The sequence below is a fragment of the Vipera berus genome, assembly GCF_964194415.1.
Source record: "Vipera berus genome assembly, chromosome: 1".
Classification (NCBI taxonomy): Eukaryota; Metazoa; Chordata; class Lepidosauria; order Squamata; family Viperidae; genus Vipera; species Vipera berus.
The window spans coordinates 139,625,062-139,643,864 of NC_138202.1; the positions used below are offsets into that span (position 1 = coordinate 139,625,062).

Consider the following 18,803-nt stretch of genomic DNA (forward strand, 5'->3'; position numbering starts at 1 on the left):
ACATCCAAATGCTTAAATACAATCAACAAAGACACAAACACACCACTCCACCCACCTGTCAAACACCATATCAACACAACAGATGAGATTATTATAACACAATCCATTCCAATTGAACTAAACAACAGACAAAATTCAGACAATGATAACTTGCATAACTTCAGACAATGATAACTTGCATAACCAACACACCATCTGACACTTCTACACATAAAGACAACACCACTTCTGACCACAACACCCAAGACACAAATCTTGCAACTTCACTAAATAACCACACACAACAAAACAAACACACACAACACCCAAACAACAACAGAATATTGAGACTATGATCAAAACTGAAATCTGTCCCACCATGCACAATAAAACAAAAAATAACAAGCCAGATCAAACATCCCACAAAATCACTCACAACTGACAACCACAACACTTACTTTCATTCAAACACACCAAACAACCATGCAAAACAAGACGGACACACACAACAACCACACACTAAAAGAGTCTTAAGATCCGTCAAGTCAAACCACACAACAGAGCCGATTTTACAGCAACCAGGCAAAGAAACATGAAGGAGAGCGAATTGCTTACACACTCCACGAGGACATCTGCTCCCTTCCACAGCAGAATCAAACCTGCAATGACCACATGCAAGGGAATGAGACGACCTCCTTGACTCTACTTTGAATGAAGAGCCTGTCAGCCAGCGCATGACTACCCGCAGCGTGATGAGACTTACGCGCCTAACAGCTGATAGGCACCAAGCAGGTGCTAGGCGCAACTTTTAAAAATCAACCAGAGACCAGCCTTTTCCAGCAAAGCCAGAACCACTGTGACTATAAACGAGCGAGCTTGTCACAAACAGGCCACACCCACATTCCACAATTTGAACGTTATAACTGCCATACAAGTGTATGTACTGACTCCCTTATCATTAAGCCCTTGCTCTGATGATGTCAACAGCTTGTTGATGAATGCTCAGCAATAAAGAAGAATTTTCTCTTATACTGTATCCCGGAGTTCATCATTTTTATTTTTACTAACTTCAAATACTGTATTTTCCGGCATATAAGACGACTTTTTAACCCATGAAAATCTTCTCAAAAGTTGGGGGTCATCTTATACGCCCAGTCGTCTTATACGCTGGAAAATACGGGTAGTCTTAGGTGCGTCTTATGGTCCGAAGCTGATCCGTATGGCAGCCCCAACCTCCGCAAGTGGAAAGCAAGGGAGATTGCCAGGAGCACGAATTGGCACGTGCTGAGAAACGCCGATCTCACGCTCCTGCAATCTCCCTCGCTCGGTTTCAGCTTCCCTTGCTATAAGAGAAAGCAGGCTGAAACGGAGCGAGGGATATTGACAGGAACGCGAATTGGCGATCTTGCGCTGCTGCAATCTCCCTCGCTCCGTTTTAGCCTGCTTTCTCTTGTAGCAAGGGAAGTTGAAACCGAACAAGGGAGATTGCAGGAGCGTGAGATCGGCCAATTCGCATTCCTGTCAATATCCCTCGCTCTGTTTCAGCTTGCTTTCTGCAAGAGAAAGCCGGGCCGCAGGGCCGCCTCCACAGGTACTTCTCTAACGTGGAGAGGGAAGGACAAAGAGGGAGGGAAGGAAGAAAGGAAGGAAGGAAAGAAGGAAGGGACAATGGGAGAGTGAGAGAGAGAGAGAAAGAGAGAGAGAAAGAGAGGGAGAGAGAGAAGGAGAAAGAAATAGGGAGAGAAAGAGGGAGAGAGAGAGAAGGAGAAAGAAAGGGAGAGAAATAGAGGGAGAGAGAGAAATAAGGAGAGGGAAAGAGAGGGAGAGAAAGGGAGAGAGAGAGAAAGAGGGAGAGCGAGACAAGGAGAAAAAGGGAGGGAAATAGAGGGAGAGAGAAAGAGGGAGAAATAGAGGGAAAGAGAAAAATAGAGAGGGAGAGAAAGAGGGAGAGAGAAGGAGAAAGAAAGGGAGGGAAATAGAGGGAGAGAGAGAAAGAGGGAGAAATAGAGGGAAAGAAAAATAGAGGGAGAGAAAGAGGGAGAGAGAGACAAAGAGAAAGAAAGAGAGGGAAATAGAGGGAGAGAAAAAGAGGGACAAATAGAGGGAAAGAAAAATAGGGAGAGAAAGAGGGAGAGGGAGAGAAAGAGAGAGAGAGAGAAAGAAGGAGAGAGGAGAGAGAAAGAAAGAGGGAGGAGGAGAGAGGGAAAGAAAGAGAAGGAGAGAGAGAAATTAAATTAGTAACATGATTGTTAAGTGAATCTGGTTTCCCCACTAACTTTGCTTGTCAGAAGGTTGCAAAAGGCGATCACATGACCCTGGAACAATATGAATTGATTGCCAAGCATCTGAATGTAAATCACATGACCCTGGGGATGCTGCAAAGGTCATAAGTGTGAAAAATGGTCATAAGTCACTTTTTCAGTGCTGTCGTAACTTTGAACGGTCACTAAGTGAATCATTGTAAGCCGAGGACTACCTGTACTTTATCATTTTTTTCCTTTTTGGGGGTGGGTGGGTCACATTTTTGACACCTTGTTGGGCGACTGGTGATACTCCGACATTGCCTTGTCCTAAAAGTGGTACAATGGATGAAAAGGTTGAAAAGCCCTGTTTTAGTATACCAGTACTATTTGGTTCAGAATATTTTTTTTCTTGTTTTCCTGCTCTAAAAACTGGGTGTGTCTTATGGTCAGGTGTGTCTTATGGTCCGAAAAATATGGTAATTTAACAGGAAAAGTAGGGGGTCATCTTATACGCCCAGTCGTCTTATACGCCGGAAAATACGGTATATATATCTTCCTCTCTCTCTCATCTCTCATCTATAAATCATCTCTCTTTCTGTCTCTCTCCATCCAGCAATCCATCTATCCTCTATCTATCATCTATCCATCCTCTAATTTACATAGTAAGAAGTTGCAAACTTCATTGGGCAGAAGGTGGAGACAGGGTGCAAAGGGTGCAAAGACCCAGAGGTCTGGACTAGAGAAATTACATCAACATTTTAGTATGTTACTGGAACTGCTATAAAAACATAGTGTGGACCGCAAGAGTTCCTTTATCTCTAGGTCTTGATGGTAGAGTTCATTAAGTTTGTATTTCTCTTTCTCTTCTTTCCCACAGTAATGCCAGACATCCCCTAACTTGTTCTCTTTGAACCACTAAGTGAGCTGACAGCCACTAATATTTTACCAACTCCTTTGATCTCCTACCATAACTCTTCAAACTAACATCTTCTTTAAAAAAAATAGAAGAGTTTTCTTACTCTCCGATTTTATGAAAGTTATTTTATGAAGTTTTTATGAAAGTTATTTTATGAAAGAGCCTTGGTGGAGCAGTGGGCTAATGCCTCCTTAAGTAACACCAGCTGCCTGCAATTAGTGCAGGTTCGCATCCCACCAGGCTCAAGGTTGACTTAGCCTTCCATCCTTCCGAGGTAGGTAAAATGAGGACCCAGATTGTTGGGGGCAATTAAGCTGACTTTGTAATAATGCCGCTTGGGGTGTGTGTGAAAGCCCTAATAAGCAGGCATATACATAGAATGAAGGCTACTGCTAAGCTTGTAAGCCGCCCTGAGTCTTCGGAAAAGGGTGGGATATAAATGGAATAAAAATAAATAAAAAATAAAAAATTAGACTTTTTGTAGCATACTAATTAGAATGCCAGGAAAGGATGGGAAGCCAGAACATCACTATGAAAGTCATTGGTTGATTATGACTAATCTCTTAGACTCCTTTACCAGGTTACTATGAGTACATCATGGTGAAGGAAGAGAATTATTGACTAGGTATGTTGTCTGAGTCACTTGGAACAAAGTTGGACTGTCAATAACCCAATAAGGCTTTATTCACACAACATGCTAAACCTAAAATCTGGTTAATAGCTTTTGAAGTGTTTTGGAACCCAGCCATTGAACAATATGTTATGGTTTATCCCTTAGTATATAAACTCAGACAACAGTGGGTTACTCACTGAACATAGTTAACTTAATATCAATAACAGACTTATATATTGCTTTACAGTGCTTTACAGCCCTCTCCCACTTTACAGAGTCAGCATATTGCCTCCAACAATCTGGTCCTCATTTTACCGACTTTGGAAGGATGGAAACTGAGTCAATCTTGACCAGATCAGAATTGAACTCCTGGCGTAAGCAATGAATTAGCCTGCAATACTGCATTCTAACCACTGCAGCACTATGGGTCTTGAATTAAAGAAGCCACAACAGAGCACCATATATGAACCCAGTCCCAATATAAGTATTTATCATAGGTCTACCAAACAAAATCAAGTTTTGTATCTGGATTAAAATTTATTCTCTGTTCTCAGAATAACATGACTAGGAATTTCAATGGCTTGGGCTGAAAGACAAACCATTATGATATCAAGTGAATGTGTGCACTATGAGCACCTAAAATTAGACCAATTTGGGGGTTCTTTTTCATCCCTATCTGTCTTTGTTTCAGGGCCCACCTGTGCTTGAAACAGCAAAAAACAATAGATATTAAATAAGGAGTTTAATGTGTTGCATGGGCTTGGAGAGCTCTAGATTTAGATTCTCAAAACCACATGACTCACCTGCCTTCCCAACTACTTGATTAAATCCCATCTTACAGTTGGTTTGGATAAGAAAATACACAAGTTCTTCGCAATCTAGAGAGCTAAGTTGGAAACAACCCATAGGTACATAGCCATTTTTGAATAGGGTTTGTGTTATTTCTTTTCAATTCTGAATATAGTTAATTAATTATTTAACTAACTGTTGGATTTGTGTTCTTCCAAAGAATTCTGAAACCACACAGCCAAAGTTCTGCAACAAATTACCTAGGTTGTAAAATTTGAGAGCCAGTTTGGTCTTGTGGTTAAACATCAGACTAGGACACAGGTCTGCAACCCGTGGCTCCGGAGCCGCATGCGGCTCTTTCAGCCGTCTCCTGCGGCTCCCAGTCCTCTGCCATGTGCAGTCAAAAAAAAAAAGTGGGACTAAAAAAGTTCAACCAATCAATTCAAATATGCAGGGTAGGTGCATATCTCGCCTTGGCTCCACTCTTCAGTCAAACCCTGTTCTGTGCATGTGTGCATGTATGCGCATGCGCACATATTTTTTGCGGCTCCCAGTTTTTCATTTTGTGAGGGAACCGGTTCCGAGTGGCTCTTTCACTGTTTCAGGTTGCTGACCCCTGGACTAGGAAGTGGGAGACTGTGAATTCTAGTCTGCTTTCTCCACTGTCTCTCAACTCAATCCCGCCTCCCGCCCCCCTGCACAGGGTTATTGTTTTGAGAAAAATAGGAGGGGGAAGGTATGTTGGATATGTTAGCAGCCTTGAGCTATTTACAAAACTAATAAAGTGGGATACAAATAAACAAATAAAAATCACTCTCCAAAGTAACTCTGGTCAGAGACCCGTGACTGTATATAGCAGTGATGGCAAACCTTTTAGAGACCGAGTGCCCAAACCACAATCAAAAACCCACTTATTTATCGCAAAGTGCCAGGGCTGCATCAGCATTGTGGTACCCTCAAGGGAGGGGGCAGGGAGGTGCCTCTGAGTGCCACCTCTGGCACGCAAAAACTGGGGGCACAAAAATGGGCCACCATGCTGCAAGGTGCATAAATGGCCGCCTCTACACCACAGGGTGCAGATACAAGGCGCTGCACCACATAAGAATGGGGCAGGGCTAGTGAGTATCACACAGGCACTAGCCCTGCCTCATTTGCAGCGCGTGCATGCTCACGGCCCCATGCACAGATGCACGCATGTAAAATGCTTTCCCTTCCCTTTCCTTCCAGTCCACCAGTTGACAATGGTTGGTGACCTCTGCTCTACCACCTCTACTCGAGCTGGCTAGTTGTCTGCTTTGCCTCCTTTGTGCTGGGTGGGGCTCCTGCTCCGGGCAGCGGTGGTGGCCTGATGGACCTGCTACTGGTGGCAGTGGTGCGCGTGCCAACAGAAAGGGCTCTGAGTGCCACCACTGGTATATAGTGTGAGTGTGCATAAAATAAAACCATCATCTGCTGATGATTTCATTATTTTGTAATTACAGTATTATAGTATATTCACAAAGTTTCTGTTCAGGGAAAGTTCTTTTAGTTTCACTGACTATGTGAACAATAAAGGGGCATGCATAAATGCAAGGATGGTGAAAATCACTGCATCTTAAGGAGAACATTGTGAAAAATGCTCTTTGGAAACAATAAGGAAAAATACATAGCCAAGGAGGCCAACAAGTGTGAGCAATGCTAACTTCGAAGTTGTTCTTCTATGGTTTATTTAATGCAAAATATAAATGGCTGCTTATTTCTTTACCTGCAGTTCAAAGCGTGCCCAGAGGAGTGCTTGAAAATGATGAGATACCTTCAGGCAGTTTCTTAGGGGAGGATATGGTGCTTGAACAAAGTAATGATACATGGAGAATACTACAATGTATAGAGGTGGATTGAAATGAGAAAAGTAAAGGTTAGAAGGAAAAACCCTAGTAGTTCTGCCTCTTGGTTTCATATGCCAGCCGGCAGTTCTTCTCTCCACTGTTGAAGACATCACCCCAATCCACCAAAGAAATAGGGATGGGAAAGGGAGGGAAGAGGAGAGGAGGGGAGGGGAGGGGAGGGGGAGAAGAGAAGAGAAGAGAAGAGAAGAGAAGAGAAGAGAAGAGAAGAGAAGAGAAGAGAAGAGAAGAGAAGAGAAGAGAAGAGAAGAGAAGAGAAGAGAAAGGCTAGAAGTAAAGTAGAATAGAATAAAATAATAGAACAGAACAGAACAGAACAGAGTAGAACAGAATAGAATAGAACAGAACAGAAGTCTGTTGGTGTTCTACTTTCCACCTCTGTCTGCTGCTGTGTGCACAGAAGGGTTAAAGCTGGAGTAACCAAAGGTCTTTCCTTTGAGACTGTCCATGCTAATTATATGTCCACAGTATTGTGGGTACTGACTCTGGAAAGTTCTGTGCCTTGTGATATAGATAAGGAGATACAGATTATATAGATGATCACTGCTAAATTCTTTTCTGTTGTTCTCATCTCCCTCTTCTTGCTTTGTCCTGCTTTTTATCCCATTTCTGTGTTCCTGGTGTTTACTAAATAAACATTAAACTATATTATGCTAGCTATACTGAGGGCATGTGTTTACTGTATTTATTATTAATCTATTTTTTAAAACCACATATTTCCCTTGCAGAGGGACCTGAATGTGGAACAGAAAAAAAAATCGAACTATAAAAACAATATATAAAATTTAAAAATCAAGGATAAGTTAAAAATCAAGGTATAATTAGTTAAAGGTTAATTAAAAGGCCAGAGTAGGGCCTTCAGAGTAGGGCCTTCAGCCAACCCCACAACTGCATGATCCTGTCTGAACCCCAAACAAGGATGCAGAGCTACATTTTAATTCCTACCCTCTCCTCTGGGGGGGCCCAGAATGTTCCCCAGAATGGGGGCAATAGAGAGAAGTCTCTCTTCTTAGGCTCCAGCAGTCAAAATTCTTTGGCTGATGGAGTCTAGAACACAGGTGTCAAACTCACCATGTCACATGATGTGTCGCAACGTATCATGACTTCTTTTGCATTGCCAAAGCTGACAGTCTCTGCATGATGCAGCTGGCATACGGACCGGCCGTTTGACACCCTTGGTCTAGAACAGGGATGTCAAACTGCCAGCCCGCGGGCTGCATGTGTCACAGTGAAACCTCACCCACCCCATTGCCAGCAATGGGGAAAAAGTCACGATACATCGCATGACATCACATGACATCGCGGGTTTGGCATGCCTGGTCTAGAACATTCTTTTCCTGCCTGACTGGGTGGAATAGACTGATGTAATGGGATTGCTTTCTATGATCTAGATATGAGGATTGACTGGAAGCCTGCTGGGTAAACTAACTAAGCAATTGCCCACAGTAATTTTCCAACATCCAGGAGAGTGAGGTTGCTTCCTGTTTTGAGCAATGATTCCCTATTTCATGTTAAGATTCAGCATTATTAAAGAAGATAATGGGTAGCAAACCTACTAGGATTTAAGAAGGAAGTCTTAGAATGCCCCTTTTTGTTAGGAATACTGACTGAGAGCTCTTTAGAAAAAATGATTGAAAACATTGACTGGAGTTGTAAATTTCAATACAGCAATCTTTTTTTAAAGTCTGTCCACATCAAGCCCTTGCAGCTTGAAGTAACTCCAGCTCAAGTAATTACTGCAATGTTGAGAGCTGTAAAACATAGTTGATGTGAATGGGAATTCCATAGAGATGCTAGACAAACACCTCCAGTTGCCTTTTCAAGGATATCAGCCAACCCAAATGATTGCAAAGACCAACACCAGGCTGAAATATAAACTGTGCCTGTGAACTGATGGTTTTTGAGCTAGTACTTTTCATCATCGGCGTCTATTTTGACATGTTTAAGATTGAGAGTGACATTTTGGATGGCTGTAGCTATCTTTTTCGAATCCACCGTATCTCTTCTATAAACTGGTTGTAATAGGAGATAAAGGGAATACGTGAGCTGAATGTACTCCTGATTGCCTGTTTTTCCCCTACAGAGAAAGAAAGAATTCCTTTGCTTGCTTTGTTTCATAAAGCTAGCCCTTTCTGGCACTTTTATTCCCCGCCAAAAATGAGAGCGGTCTGCAGTTATGTTACTGTTTCTACAGTAACCTTTGAAGCAGAGTCTCGCAGATCAGATTTAAAGAGAAGAAAAAACATTTCATTCTATTGCCAACTTCTTTTAAAACACTCAAGGAGTTGCCAGGAATATAATGCCAAGGTACATATGTAGCTGCCGTCTGTCACTAAAATTGGAAGCTCTAGATGGTGACCCAGCACATGTCACTCACCAACTGGCAAATGACATGATCAGAGGCTGGAATCTGCTCAATTTCTCTTGGTCACCTTAGGCTTGGGTAGACATTTATTCCCTTCCAGTTGCTGGGTCCTGTCCTCCATGGCCCAGCCCGTACTTTCTGGGGCACTGGAGAGGCCTTGCACAATAACAGGAAGCTATGGTGATTACTTCCAAAGAAGCACTGGCCTGAATTGAAAAAAACCTCTTGCAGGAATACTAGTCCAGTGTGGAAAGTCAATTAGATAGGAAAAGAGATTCAGACTCCTGCACCAGCTCTATCTCCAAATGAATTCTTCCGTAGTTTTCTGCTGCTTCTAAAAACAAAGATACAACCAAGGGCATTGCTTGGTTCTTGTTCTTGTTCTTGTTCTTGTTCTTGTTCTTGTTCTTGTTCTTGTTCTTGTTCTTGTTCTTGTTCTTGTTCTTCTTCTTCTTCTTCTTCTTCTTCTTCTTCTTCTTCTTTTCTCCTCCTCCTCCTCCTCCTCCTCCTCCTCCTCCTCCTCCTCCTCCTCCCTATATTGCTTGGCCTACCCAAACTCGTGGGTATTGCCAAATGCAGACACTGACTGCTAGCCCTTACTATGGTATTGCAGAATTGGGCAAGGATGTTCTCACTCTTTACTGATCACTTCATCTCATGTCCTTTCTCTGCTGCTTTGACCTGTCAGATGGGCTATTTTGGATTAAGGATCTAGTTGTTTGCCTTCAGAAATAGCCTGCCTGACCGGTAACAAATTTATTTGTTTATATCTTTCTTATCCCACCTTATTTTTTACAAATAACTCATATCTAATACTCCTTTCTCTTCCAATTTTCCCCACAATGAACAACCTTGTGAAGTGGGTTGGGGGTTGAGAGAAAATGACTTGCCCAAGGTCATCCAGTTGGCTTTCATAGCTTAAGCAGGACTAGAACTCACAGTCCCCTGGTTTCTAGATTGATGCCTTAACCCCTATCTGAATATTTATACAGATAGGTTTTGTTTTTCACTGTACTTCCAATTGTCTTATACAGAAAAACACTGAATCATGTAAACCCTTACCTGAAACAAGGCTAGTGGGGAGAGGGAAGGATTGTAGATGGAAGTAACAGAGCAGAAAGGTAATCTTTAACTACACTTTTTAAAACTACTTAATCATTCTGATATGCTGCTTTTTTCCAATTTTGCTTTTTGCCTGGATAGCAGAATTTTACAAGTAGGAAAAAAACCCACCCCATATTCTGCTTGGAAAGTAAGCACATTCTACTTTTTTAAATTAAAGGCCTGAAGCTGTATTCTCTCCACACAGTCATAAAAACAAGCAATGTCAGGATTAACCCAATGCAAATGAAAGAAGGGCAAGAGTTTTCAGTGTTAAGCTCCATTCATGACTGGCCAGTTCGTCACCAATTGCTCTTGTTTTGTTCAAAGCAGAAATCCAGTACTTGCCAAGACAGGGCTTCTGTGGGTGGAGACAGATTTAGCCTGTAGAAATGTCCTTTGTCTGACACAGAATTCATTTCCTGCAAACTATTGCGACATTTCAACAAATTGAAACTAGCAGTTCTGTAGGGACGAGAGTTGTACAGGTAGGTACAAATGTTTTCAAATGTTGGATTTAAAAGAAAAAGTAAACTGAAATCAACAATACATTTTCACTAAAACTTTCTCTTTCCTCTCTGTTGCTATTGGCGTACATTTCTATAAATAGGGAATCAGATCTAACTCAGTATTTTGTGTTCTGTACTTCGAGCTGTAGTTCTATGCTGGGAAATGAAACACAGCAACAGCTGCAAAATTCTTCCAAATTAGATTCCACCCTAGTGTTCATCTGGACCAAAGAATTAGTGTTGTATATTTGACTCCATGACTTCTCAATTGCAGTTACTCGGTGACTTAGTTCTCAGTATGATCAGGCTGTAAAATATTTTATATACATTTGGATTAACAAAATAAAATATGCATCACCATCCTTGCCGCTAGGGATCATTGCTAAAGATTGTTTTGCATGTTTGCATTTAAATTTATAAGAGCCCTGATGGCGCATAAGAGGCATGGTGGCGCTGTGGTTAGAATGCAGTAAGGTAAAGGTAAAGGTTCCCCCGCACATGCGTGCTAGTCGTTTCTGACTCTAGGGGCCGGTGCTCATCTCCGTTTCAAAGCTGAAGAACCAGCGCTTGTCCGAGGACGTCTCCATGGTCATGTGGCCGGCTTCCCACCATAGTGGTCCCTATTTTTCTACTTGCATTTTTATGTGCTTTTGAACTGCTAGGTTGGCAGAAGCTGGGACGAGTAACAGGCGCTCACTCTGTTACGCGGCACTCGGGATTTGACTGCCGACCTTCTGATCGACAAGCTCAGCGTCCTAACCCACTGAGCCACCGTGTCCCTGTCTAGAATGCAGTATTGCAGGCTAATTCTGCCGACTGCCAGGATGGAAAATAACAAAGGAGAAAAGCAACCTAGAAGTAAGAAGAAATTTCCTGACAGGGAGAACAATTAGTCAGTGGAACAACCTGCCTTCCAAAGTTATGAATGCTCCAAGATTGGACAGCCATTTGTCTGAAATAGTATAGGGTCTCCTGCCTGAGCTGGATGTTGGACTAGGTGACCTCCAAGGTCTCGTCCAACCCTGTTATTTTGTTGTTATTTCCACTAAGCTGGAAAATTGAGGTACAGGTACTCCTTGACTTATAACAGTTTATTTAGTGACTGTTCAAAATTACAATGGCCTTGAAAAAAGTGACTTAGGAGCATTTTTTTTACCCTTGTAACCATTGCAGTTTCCTTGTAGTCATGTGATCAAAATTCAGATACTTGGCAACTGACTCATATTTAGGAGGGTTGCAAGGTCACGTGATCCCCTTTTGCGACCTTCTGACAAGCAAAGTCAATGGGGAAGCCAGATTCACCTAACAAGCGTGTTACTAACTTAATAGCTGCAGTGATTAAATGTGGCAAGAAAGGTTGCAAAAAGCTCACCTAACAAAACGTCTCACTTGAAGTTGTAAGTCAAGAACTCTTAATTTCGTTATGTTGGTGATTGCATCATTATGTTTTTTTAATAATATTTTGTTAATTTTCAAATTTTACATTTAAGTATTTTTAAATACTTGATTGCATCATTATGAATTAGGAATATTTAAGGAAGGACTATCCTTCCTTAAATATGTATCTGTCTACAAATTCATATTATGAATTCTAAACTGACTTCAACTGGACAATCCTAGTCACTTCTTTCCTGCATTAGCTAACCAATAATTCTTTAATCCATTTGCAGGAATGTTGACTGTCAAGGTGGCTTCATTTTTGGGTGGTAGAAATACAGGATACAACTTGTGCCTTTCAGATAGGCACAGCAAGTCTTCCTTTTTTGTCTTCATGTCTGGCAGGCATAGCCTTAAAATTAAATATTGTTCTCCTTTTTGAGTTTCTACAAATTGTCTCTTTCTAAGCAGCATTTTTCTATGGCACAGGACTTCCCTAAGGACAAGCTCAGCTCTGTGACTTTAATTAAAAATTAAGAGTCATTCCAATAAATAAAGAAATAATTGATGATTACCTTTGGGCTGGCTTGGCTTCTACCAGAAATTGACAAAGCCATAATTATCCCGGGAAACCAACTAGCAGTCAGAAGACATGATGAAAACTCCATGATTGCCATGGACATGGACAGACTTATGCATAGTTTCAATCGGGAAACTGTGAGTATCCTAGACCAAGCCAAATACAAAAAATACTAGGTAATTCCTGGCAGTGAGACAAATCAGCCATCAACAGGCACATATAGATAAACAACATTTGCATACCATTCAAAAGAGATAATCAAAAAGCTAAAAAGGAAACAAAACATCTCACCAGCAATCAACACCCTGATAAGCAGAGATTAACACCAAGATCAACCCCACCACTAGACCTAAAACAATACTCCAATCAAGTAGTTACTAATTCAAACAATCAAACAGGAAACAACAATCTAATCAAGGAATCACCAAACTACTTCCACCAACAGATAGAGCAAGCCACGTGTATACAAACAGAGAGCAAATCCCACTCCCTTCTAGCACTGATGAAGTTACCTAGTTGGGTAATGAAACATCTGCAAGAAAACAACCAAATTCAGAAAGAACCAAAGATCCCACCAGGCCATAATCAGTTACTCTGAAGGCTTTTGCCTCCTAAGTCTCTAGCACACTCCTGTGACTGAAAAATCAGTCTTTCTGATGTTGGGAAATGTAGTTTCATATACTGTACATGTAGATGTAGACCTAAGTACATTTTTCTTTGCAGTTTTTTGTTGTAATTTTTGTCAGGGAGGCCAAGAAGGTTAAATAGTTAACGTGTCCTCCCCTCCCCCCCACATACCGTTTATCCTCGTTTGCAATTGTCCATGTCCTCATTTGCCTGTTCAGATATCTGGCAACCCTACCTTCAGATGTACTAATGGTGTAGATTTCCAAATTCCCAGGTGGTCATGCCATTGCCATAGTGACTAGGAATCCAGGAGCTTGTACTGTAGTACCCACACAGGTGATGGACATTTAGTCAGAGAAGACTGAGGCAGATAATAATATTGAGTTCATCCCTCGCATTTGGTCTATGCATTGTTTAAACTGTATGAGGGATTCCGGGCATGCAAATGGAAATGTAATTACTCTTGCCACTTCTGCTTTGAACCTGTCTTAACCGCTGTTCAAGCTATTGTGAATATTGAGTTCAGTATTTGTGACTTCTCAGACAGGATCTGCTGGCAAGGCAATTATTAAGTTGAAGGTTCAGAGGAAAATGCTGACATGGGGTCTCAGAAATCTTAGATGAGCAAAGAACCTGCTGACTGAAAAAGTTGGTAGGAGTAGGCCCAAGGGAAGATGAGGGATAATCTCACTCAAGATCTCAAGAAATACGGGATGAATAGATATATTTTATCAGCAAAAGCAGAGAAGGAAAACAATATTCTTGACAGATTGAGATCTAAGTTGATGGATGCCCAAGAATGTGTATCAAAGAATATATTGGATTAAAAAAGCATAGGGTTCTCTCTCTCTCTCTCTCTCTCTCTCTCTCTCTCTCTCTCTCTCTCTCTCTCTCTCTCTCTCTCTCTCTCTCTCTCTCTCTCTCTCTCTCTCTCTGTGTGTGTGTGTGTGTGTGTGTTTTATGGTGTGTGGGCTGGTTGGAAGAAACAGAGAACTAAGGAATTTCAGAGTGAAGCTTTGAGAGTTATTTATTTAATAATTTTATACTGACTTTATTACTTTATAAGTAACTCAAGCAGCAAACATACATAATACTTCTTCATCTTTCTCTTTTTCCCCCCTCACAACAACCCTGTGAAGTGAGTTGGGCTGAGAGAGTGAATGAATGGCCCAATGTCACTCAGCTGGCTTTCATTGCTAAAACAGAACCAGAATTCCCAGTCTCCTGGCTTCTAGGCCAGCAACTGAAACACTACACCAACCTGGCTCTTAAATACTTTAAAGTGTAGCTCCACAGAAAGCACATTGCAGCAGCCATTCATGATATAATAAGAGTGACTTAAAAAGTTCTCTTAAACCAAGCTCCCTATTATTTACTATGAAATTGGTTTCCTATATCAGGTCCAACCCTGCTTACCTTTTTCAAAATCTGCTTGATTCTACTCCCTGCTTATTGTGTAGTGGGTTTTGGGATGCAGGAAAGACGCCAGGCCGATGAGTACAGCATAGGGGTTCTTTATTGGTGGTAGAAACTGTACTGGGGAAATAGGGGTTACCTGTACCTTTATATACCTGGCCAGGTACGCCCTCAGCCAATCAGTTTAAACCTTAGTTTCCCGCCGAAAGCTAACCAGCCACAGCAGTTTTGGTACAGCGCCACCTGGTGGTATCGGCTATGCTGCAGCTTACTGTATCTCTTAAACCCCCATACATAACAAGAGTGACTTAAAAAGTTCTCTTAAACCAAGCTCCCTACTATTTACTATGAAATTGATTTCCTATATCAGGTCCAACCCTGCTTACCTTTTTCAAAATCTGCTCGATTCTACTCCCTGCTGAAGTTTGAAGAAAAAGGTAACTATCAGTCCATGAATTGTTGGCCCAGTACTTATAATGGGTGGAAATGGATTCTTTGCTATGGTGGCCCTCTGGATTCTAGGAATCCGATAATAGGTGAGGATTAAGGGGCCTTCCCAAGCTATGAGAAAGTACTCTCATTCAGCCCTGGTTTCCTATTGGATCTCCATTTTGTTGATTTTATTTTTTTTTTGGTAGCCTATCATCAAGCTTAGTGAATGATGAATAATGACTGCTCGCTTAGAGTTAAAAAGAGGGATAAAGTAGAGCTTGGAGTCACCGGTACATTGATGGCACCCACTCCAGTGTTCCAGATACCTTTACTGAAACATTGTACAGCAGAAGTGTCAAACATGTAACCCACAACACACCCAGGTGTGGCCCAAATCAGATTAAAGTGCAACTGGGTGATATTTAGGAAAATAAAATAAAAATAGAACAAAATAGCAATAGTATTACATTTTGAAGCTCAGCAAGAATAAATATAATGACCAATCACCCAAACTCCAGGATTGTGACTCAGGAAATGTCCTGCATAAACTTGCTTCCTAAGCTAAATTGCGGAAGAAAGGTTAGGGTTAAGGAGATATGAGATACTAGATATCCAAGCAGGCAAAGGAGCTCATGGATAATTGGAAAGAAGCAGTTCACATTAAATTGAGCATTGCATTACTCAAACTCACACTAATTGTGACCTCTCTGTACTTTTGTCCCAGATGATTGGCAGGCAGACAGCCCTGCACAGTTAGGTGATCTGCTCCAGAATACAGAGTTTCCAGTGCCTGAAGGATTAACCCTCTCCAAAACAGTTGGAATGAATTCCTCATCTTTCTTAAAAAAAAAAAAAGCCTATATATCCTCCCTCCAAGAGAGGTTGAATTTTTTTCTTTCTTCTCTCCAAAAATAAGTTGAATTGATACTGTGGAGTTTCAGTCTGCTTCAGGTCTAGGTTCATTACTAACTTTATAAAGTTGCAAAGTTTTTGCAATTATTCATAATTAAAGTGTAAATAAGTGTAGAATACAATAAAAAGTGAGGGATAAATGAAAGAGAGGGGGTGATTTAAATGATTTTTGTATACAAGTAGTCCTTGACTTACAACTACAGTAGGAACCAGAGAATTCATCGTTAAGCATTGTGGTTGTTACGTGAGGCAACATGTGATCACACTTGATTTCACAAACCTTTTGGCTGTAGTTGTTAATCAAATCACCACTGATGAAGTCAGACATCACATGACCGAGATTTGCGCCTTTCCCTGCCAGCTTCCCCAATAACTTGCTTGTCAAAATCGGCTGGGAAGATCACAAAGGCTGACACTATGATGGTCATAAGTGAGAGGACCAGTCATCATTTGTTCAGTGGCATCATAACTTTTTAAAAAAATGCTAAATGAATGTTTGTAAGTTGAGGATTGACTGTAATGCTTTTCTTTCTTTTCTTTTTTAAAAATATTCTTGTTTTGTAGCCCACACATTTTAACTTGGTTTGGGGAAAGCCACCTAAAATATTTTTTTCTTTCTATACATGGGATATCAGAAATCAGAATGGACATTTCTGGGCGGTGACAAGCGGGGCTAGGAAGTAAAGGGGAAGTCTGCACAATAATTTAACGGTCGGCTGGGAAGAAGCTCAGAGTGCGAACTGCGTGTGTAAATACGGGAACACACATAGATGCATACATACTGTAAAAATTCATTTAACATGTATAAATATTGAAAACAAATAGTTAATTTGTAATGATAAATGTAATAATGTTTTTTAATGTATTGGTTATATCTAGCCTATCCAATTGTTGTTTTGATGTATTAATATAACAATAGATGATGATGATGATGATATATTTCTCCTGTCTTTTCTTAGATATATAACTCAAGGCAGCCAACTTACCTAATATTCCTCCTATTTTCCCCACAAAAACAATCCTGTGAGGTGGGCTGGGCTGAGAGAGAGGGACTGACTCAAGATCACCCATTTGGCTTTCATTTCATTTAACCCTTGAAAGAGGTCTAGAACTCACTGTTTTCTATTTCTCAGCCAGCACCTGACTCGTTACTCCAAACTGGAATATATAAACAAATATACCTGGCTAGTTTTATAAGTCAAAATACAACATACAGGATCATTATGTGGGGTTTAGTGGTCCCTGTTTCTATCTGAATTTGACAGCCCTGCTGTCCAGTAGTTCCTAATATAATATTCTGATAGGATGGACAACAATCACTTCAGAACAGGGCCTCAGGCTCTGTTAAAACTCTTTAATGGAGTTTTTCCCCTCTAAAAAATGTTTGAAGATGACACGGTATTAAGTTGAACTTTCCTTCCCTAAGCTGAACTATATGTGTTTTTTTAAACTCTCAAGGGATTGCCAGGATGAAACAGAATTCTAGCTAGTCCAAAAGAAAAGTCCCATAATATCACCACAGAGATGGATCCAAAATATTTCTAGGTAGAAATTCCTGATCATTACTCAGAGTTTGCCTCTGTTAACAACAGAGCCTAGCTGGGCACTCTGTGCTGCAGGCGGCCAAGGTCTTGTGGCAAAGTCTGATAAAAATGACAATATGCTGTTTCAGCAAAAGCTTTCTTTACTTGCAACCTTGCCACCCACTCCAAGGTGGGGCAAGAATGACACTGTTCTTACTTTTCCCATCGTTCTTCCTTGTCTCCTGCCTTTCCAAAATAATTCTACTTTCTGTTCTTTGACCTATATCTTTAAGCAGGTTGGCGGTTACCATGACCATGAGGAGTTTGTTCTCGAATCCCAGCCATTATGTTGAAACTTTTCAAGTTTTCCTCAAGAAGTCAACCGAGCATCAGTGCATGCTGGACTTCATCAATAAGAAGCTGCCCCAGTTAATATCCAGGTAAAACAAAAAGGCAGATATGTTCTTAGAAATGTTTGATAGATGCTTTCATACATGAGATCATTGGGAAAAGACTAGATAATCGCAGAGTAACATTGTTCCCGTTTCAGGTTTTTGTTGGTTTTAATGTTTCAATTGGCTGAGTTTTATATTAAAATATGAACTTTATGCATCTTTTAATTTTGGGTTAGAAGCTGCCCAGAATTAGTTGAAAGATTGGTGGCTATATGAACATTTTAAATAAATATAAAAAAAATGTGAGTGAGCATTTTAATGTATTTAGTTGTGTGAAACTCCACTTTTCATTCCACTTCACCCGATCTTTTCCTTTTTTAAACAAAAACTAGTGTTTATATTTGTTAATTTATTTGCTTGTATCCTGCCTTTATTATTTTTACACATAACTCAAGGCGGCAAATATACCTAATACATCTTCCTCCTCTTATTCCTATATTCTCTTTGAAATAGAACTTTATTCAAACTTCTCTTTAAAATAGAGTTTGCCCATCAAAAGACAGACTTTATTGTTTCTATATCTGCAAACAGAACTTAAATACATACATACATTCACGTGTAATATACAACTTCTATAGTTATTCGGAGTTGATAACACTGTAGCTATTAATCAATCGGCTTTACCTTCAACAAAAGTCTGTTTGGTGTTGCCATAAATGTTCTTATTCTTTCCTTTGCATGTTTTAAAACAAGTCATATTGTTGTCCCCAACATGGGACAAACAAACAAGCAAACAAACAAATAAGTATATCCTGCTTTCCCCCAAATGTTCTGAATAGAATATCTAATACATTATATCCTCACACTAATCTTATAAAAAAAATGCTGAGGGAGAGTAACCTGCTCAAGTCATCCAGGAATTTCATGGTTGAGAATTGCTGAGCCCAGACAGTTCTTCCAAATTCCTCACTAGATTCCTCACTAATATTGGTTAGAGGATGCTTGCAAATTTCCCATCTGAAGAAGAACTCCCTAAGGCAGAATTACTGAAAAGCCCAGTGGGGCAAATCCCTTCATTCTCTTGAAAAGTTATCCAAGTCTAGGAAGGCAAGAAGACTACATATTACTGAAGAAATCATTGTA

At 40.6% G+C, this 18,803-nt stretch overlaps 1 protein-coding gene across 1 annotated transcript in view; it reads left to right on the forward strand.

Moving 5' to 3' along the window:
- Positions 1–10,363: 10,363 nt before the first annotated feature.
- Positions 10,364–18,803, forward strand: part of HNMT (histamine N-methyltransferase) — a 28,031-nt gene continuing 19,591 nt past the window's right edge. Inside the window, exons 1-2 of the mRNA XM_081315441.1 lie at positions 10,364–10,377; positions 17,562–17,705. Of these exons, the coding sequence (XP_081171567.1) occupies positions 17,575–17,705 (131 nt within the window). The 5' untranslated portion in view covers positions 10,364–10,377; positions 17,562–17,574. The remainder of the gene's footprint in view (positions 10,378–17,561; positions 17,706–18,803) is intronic.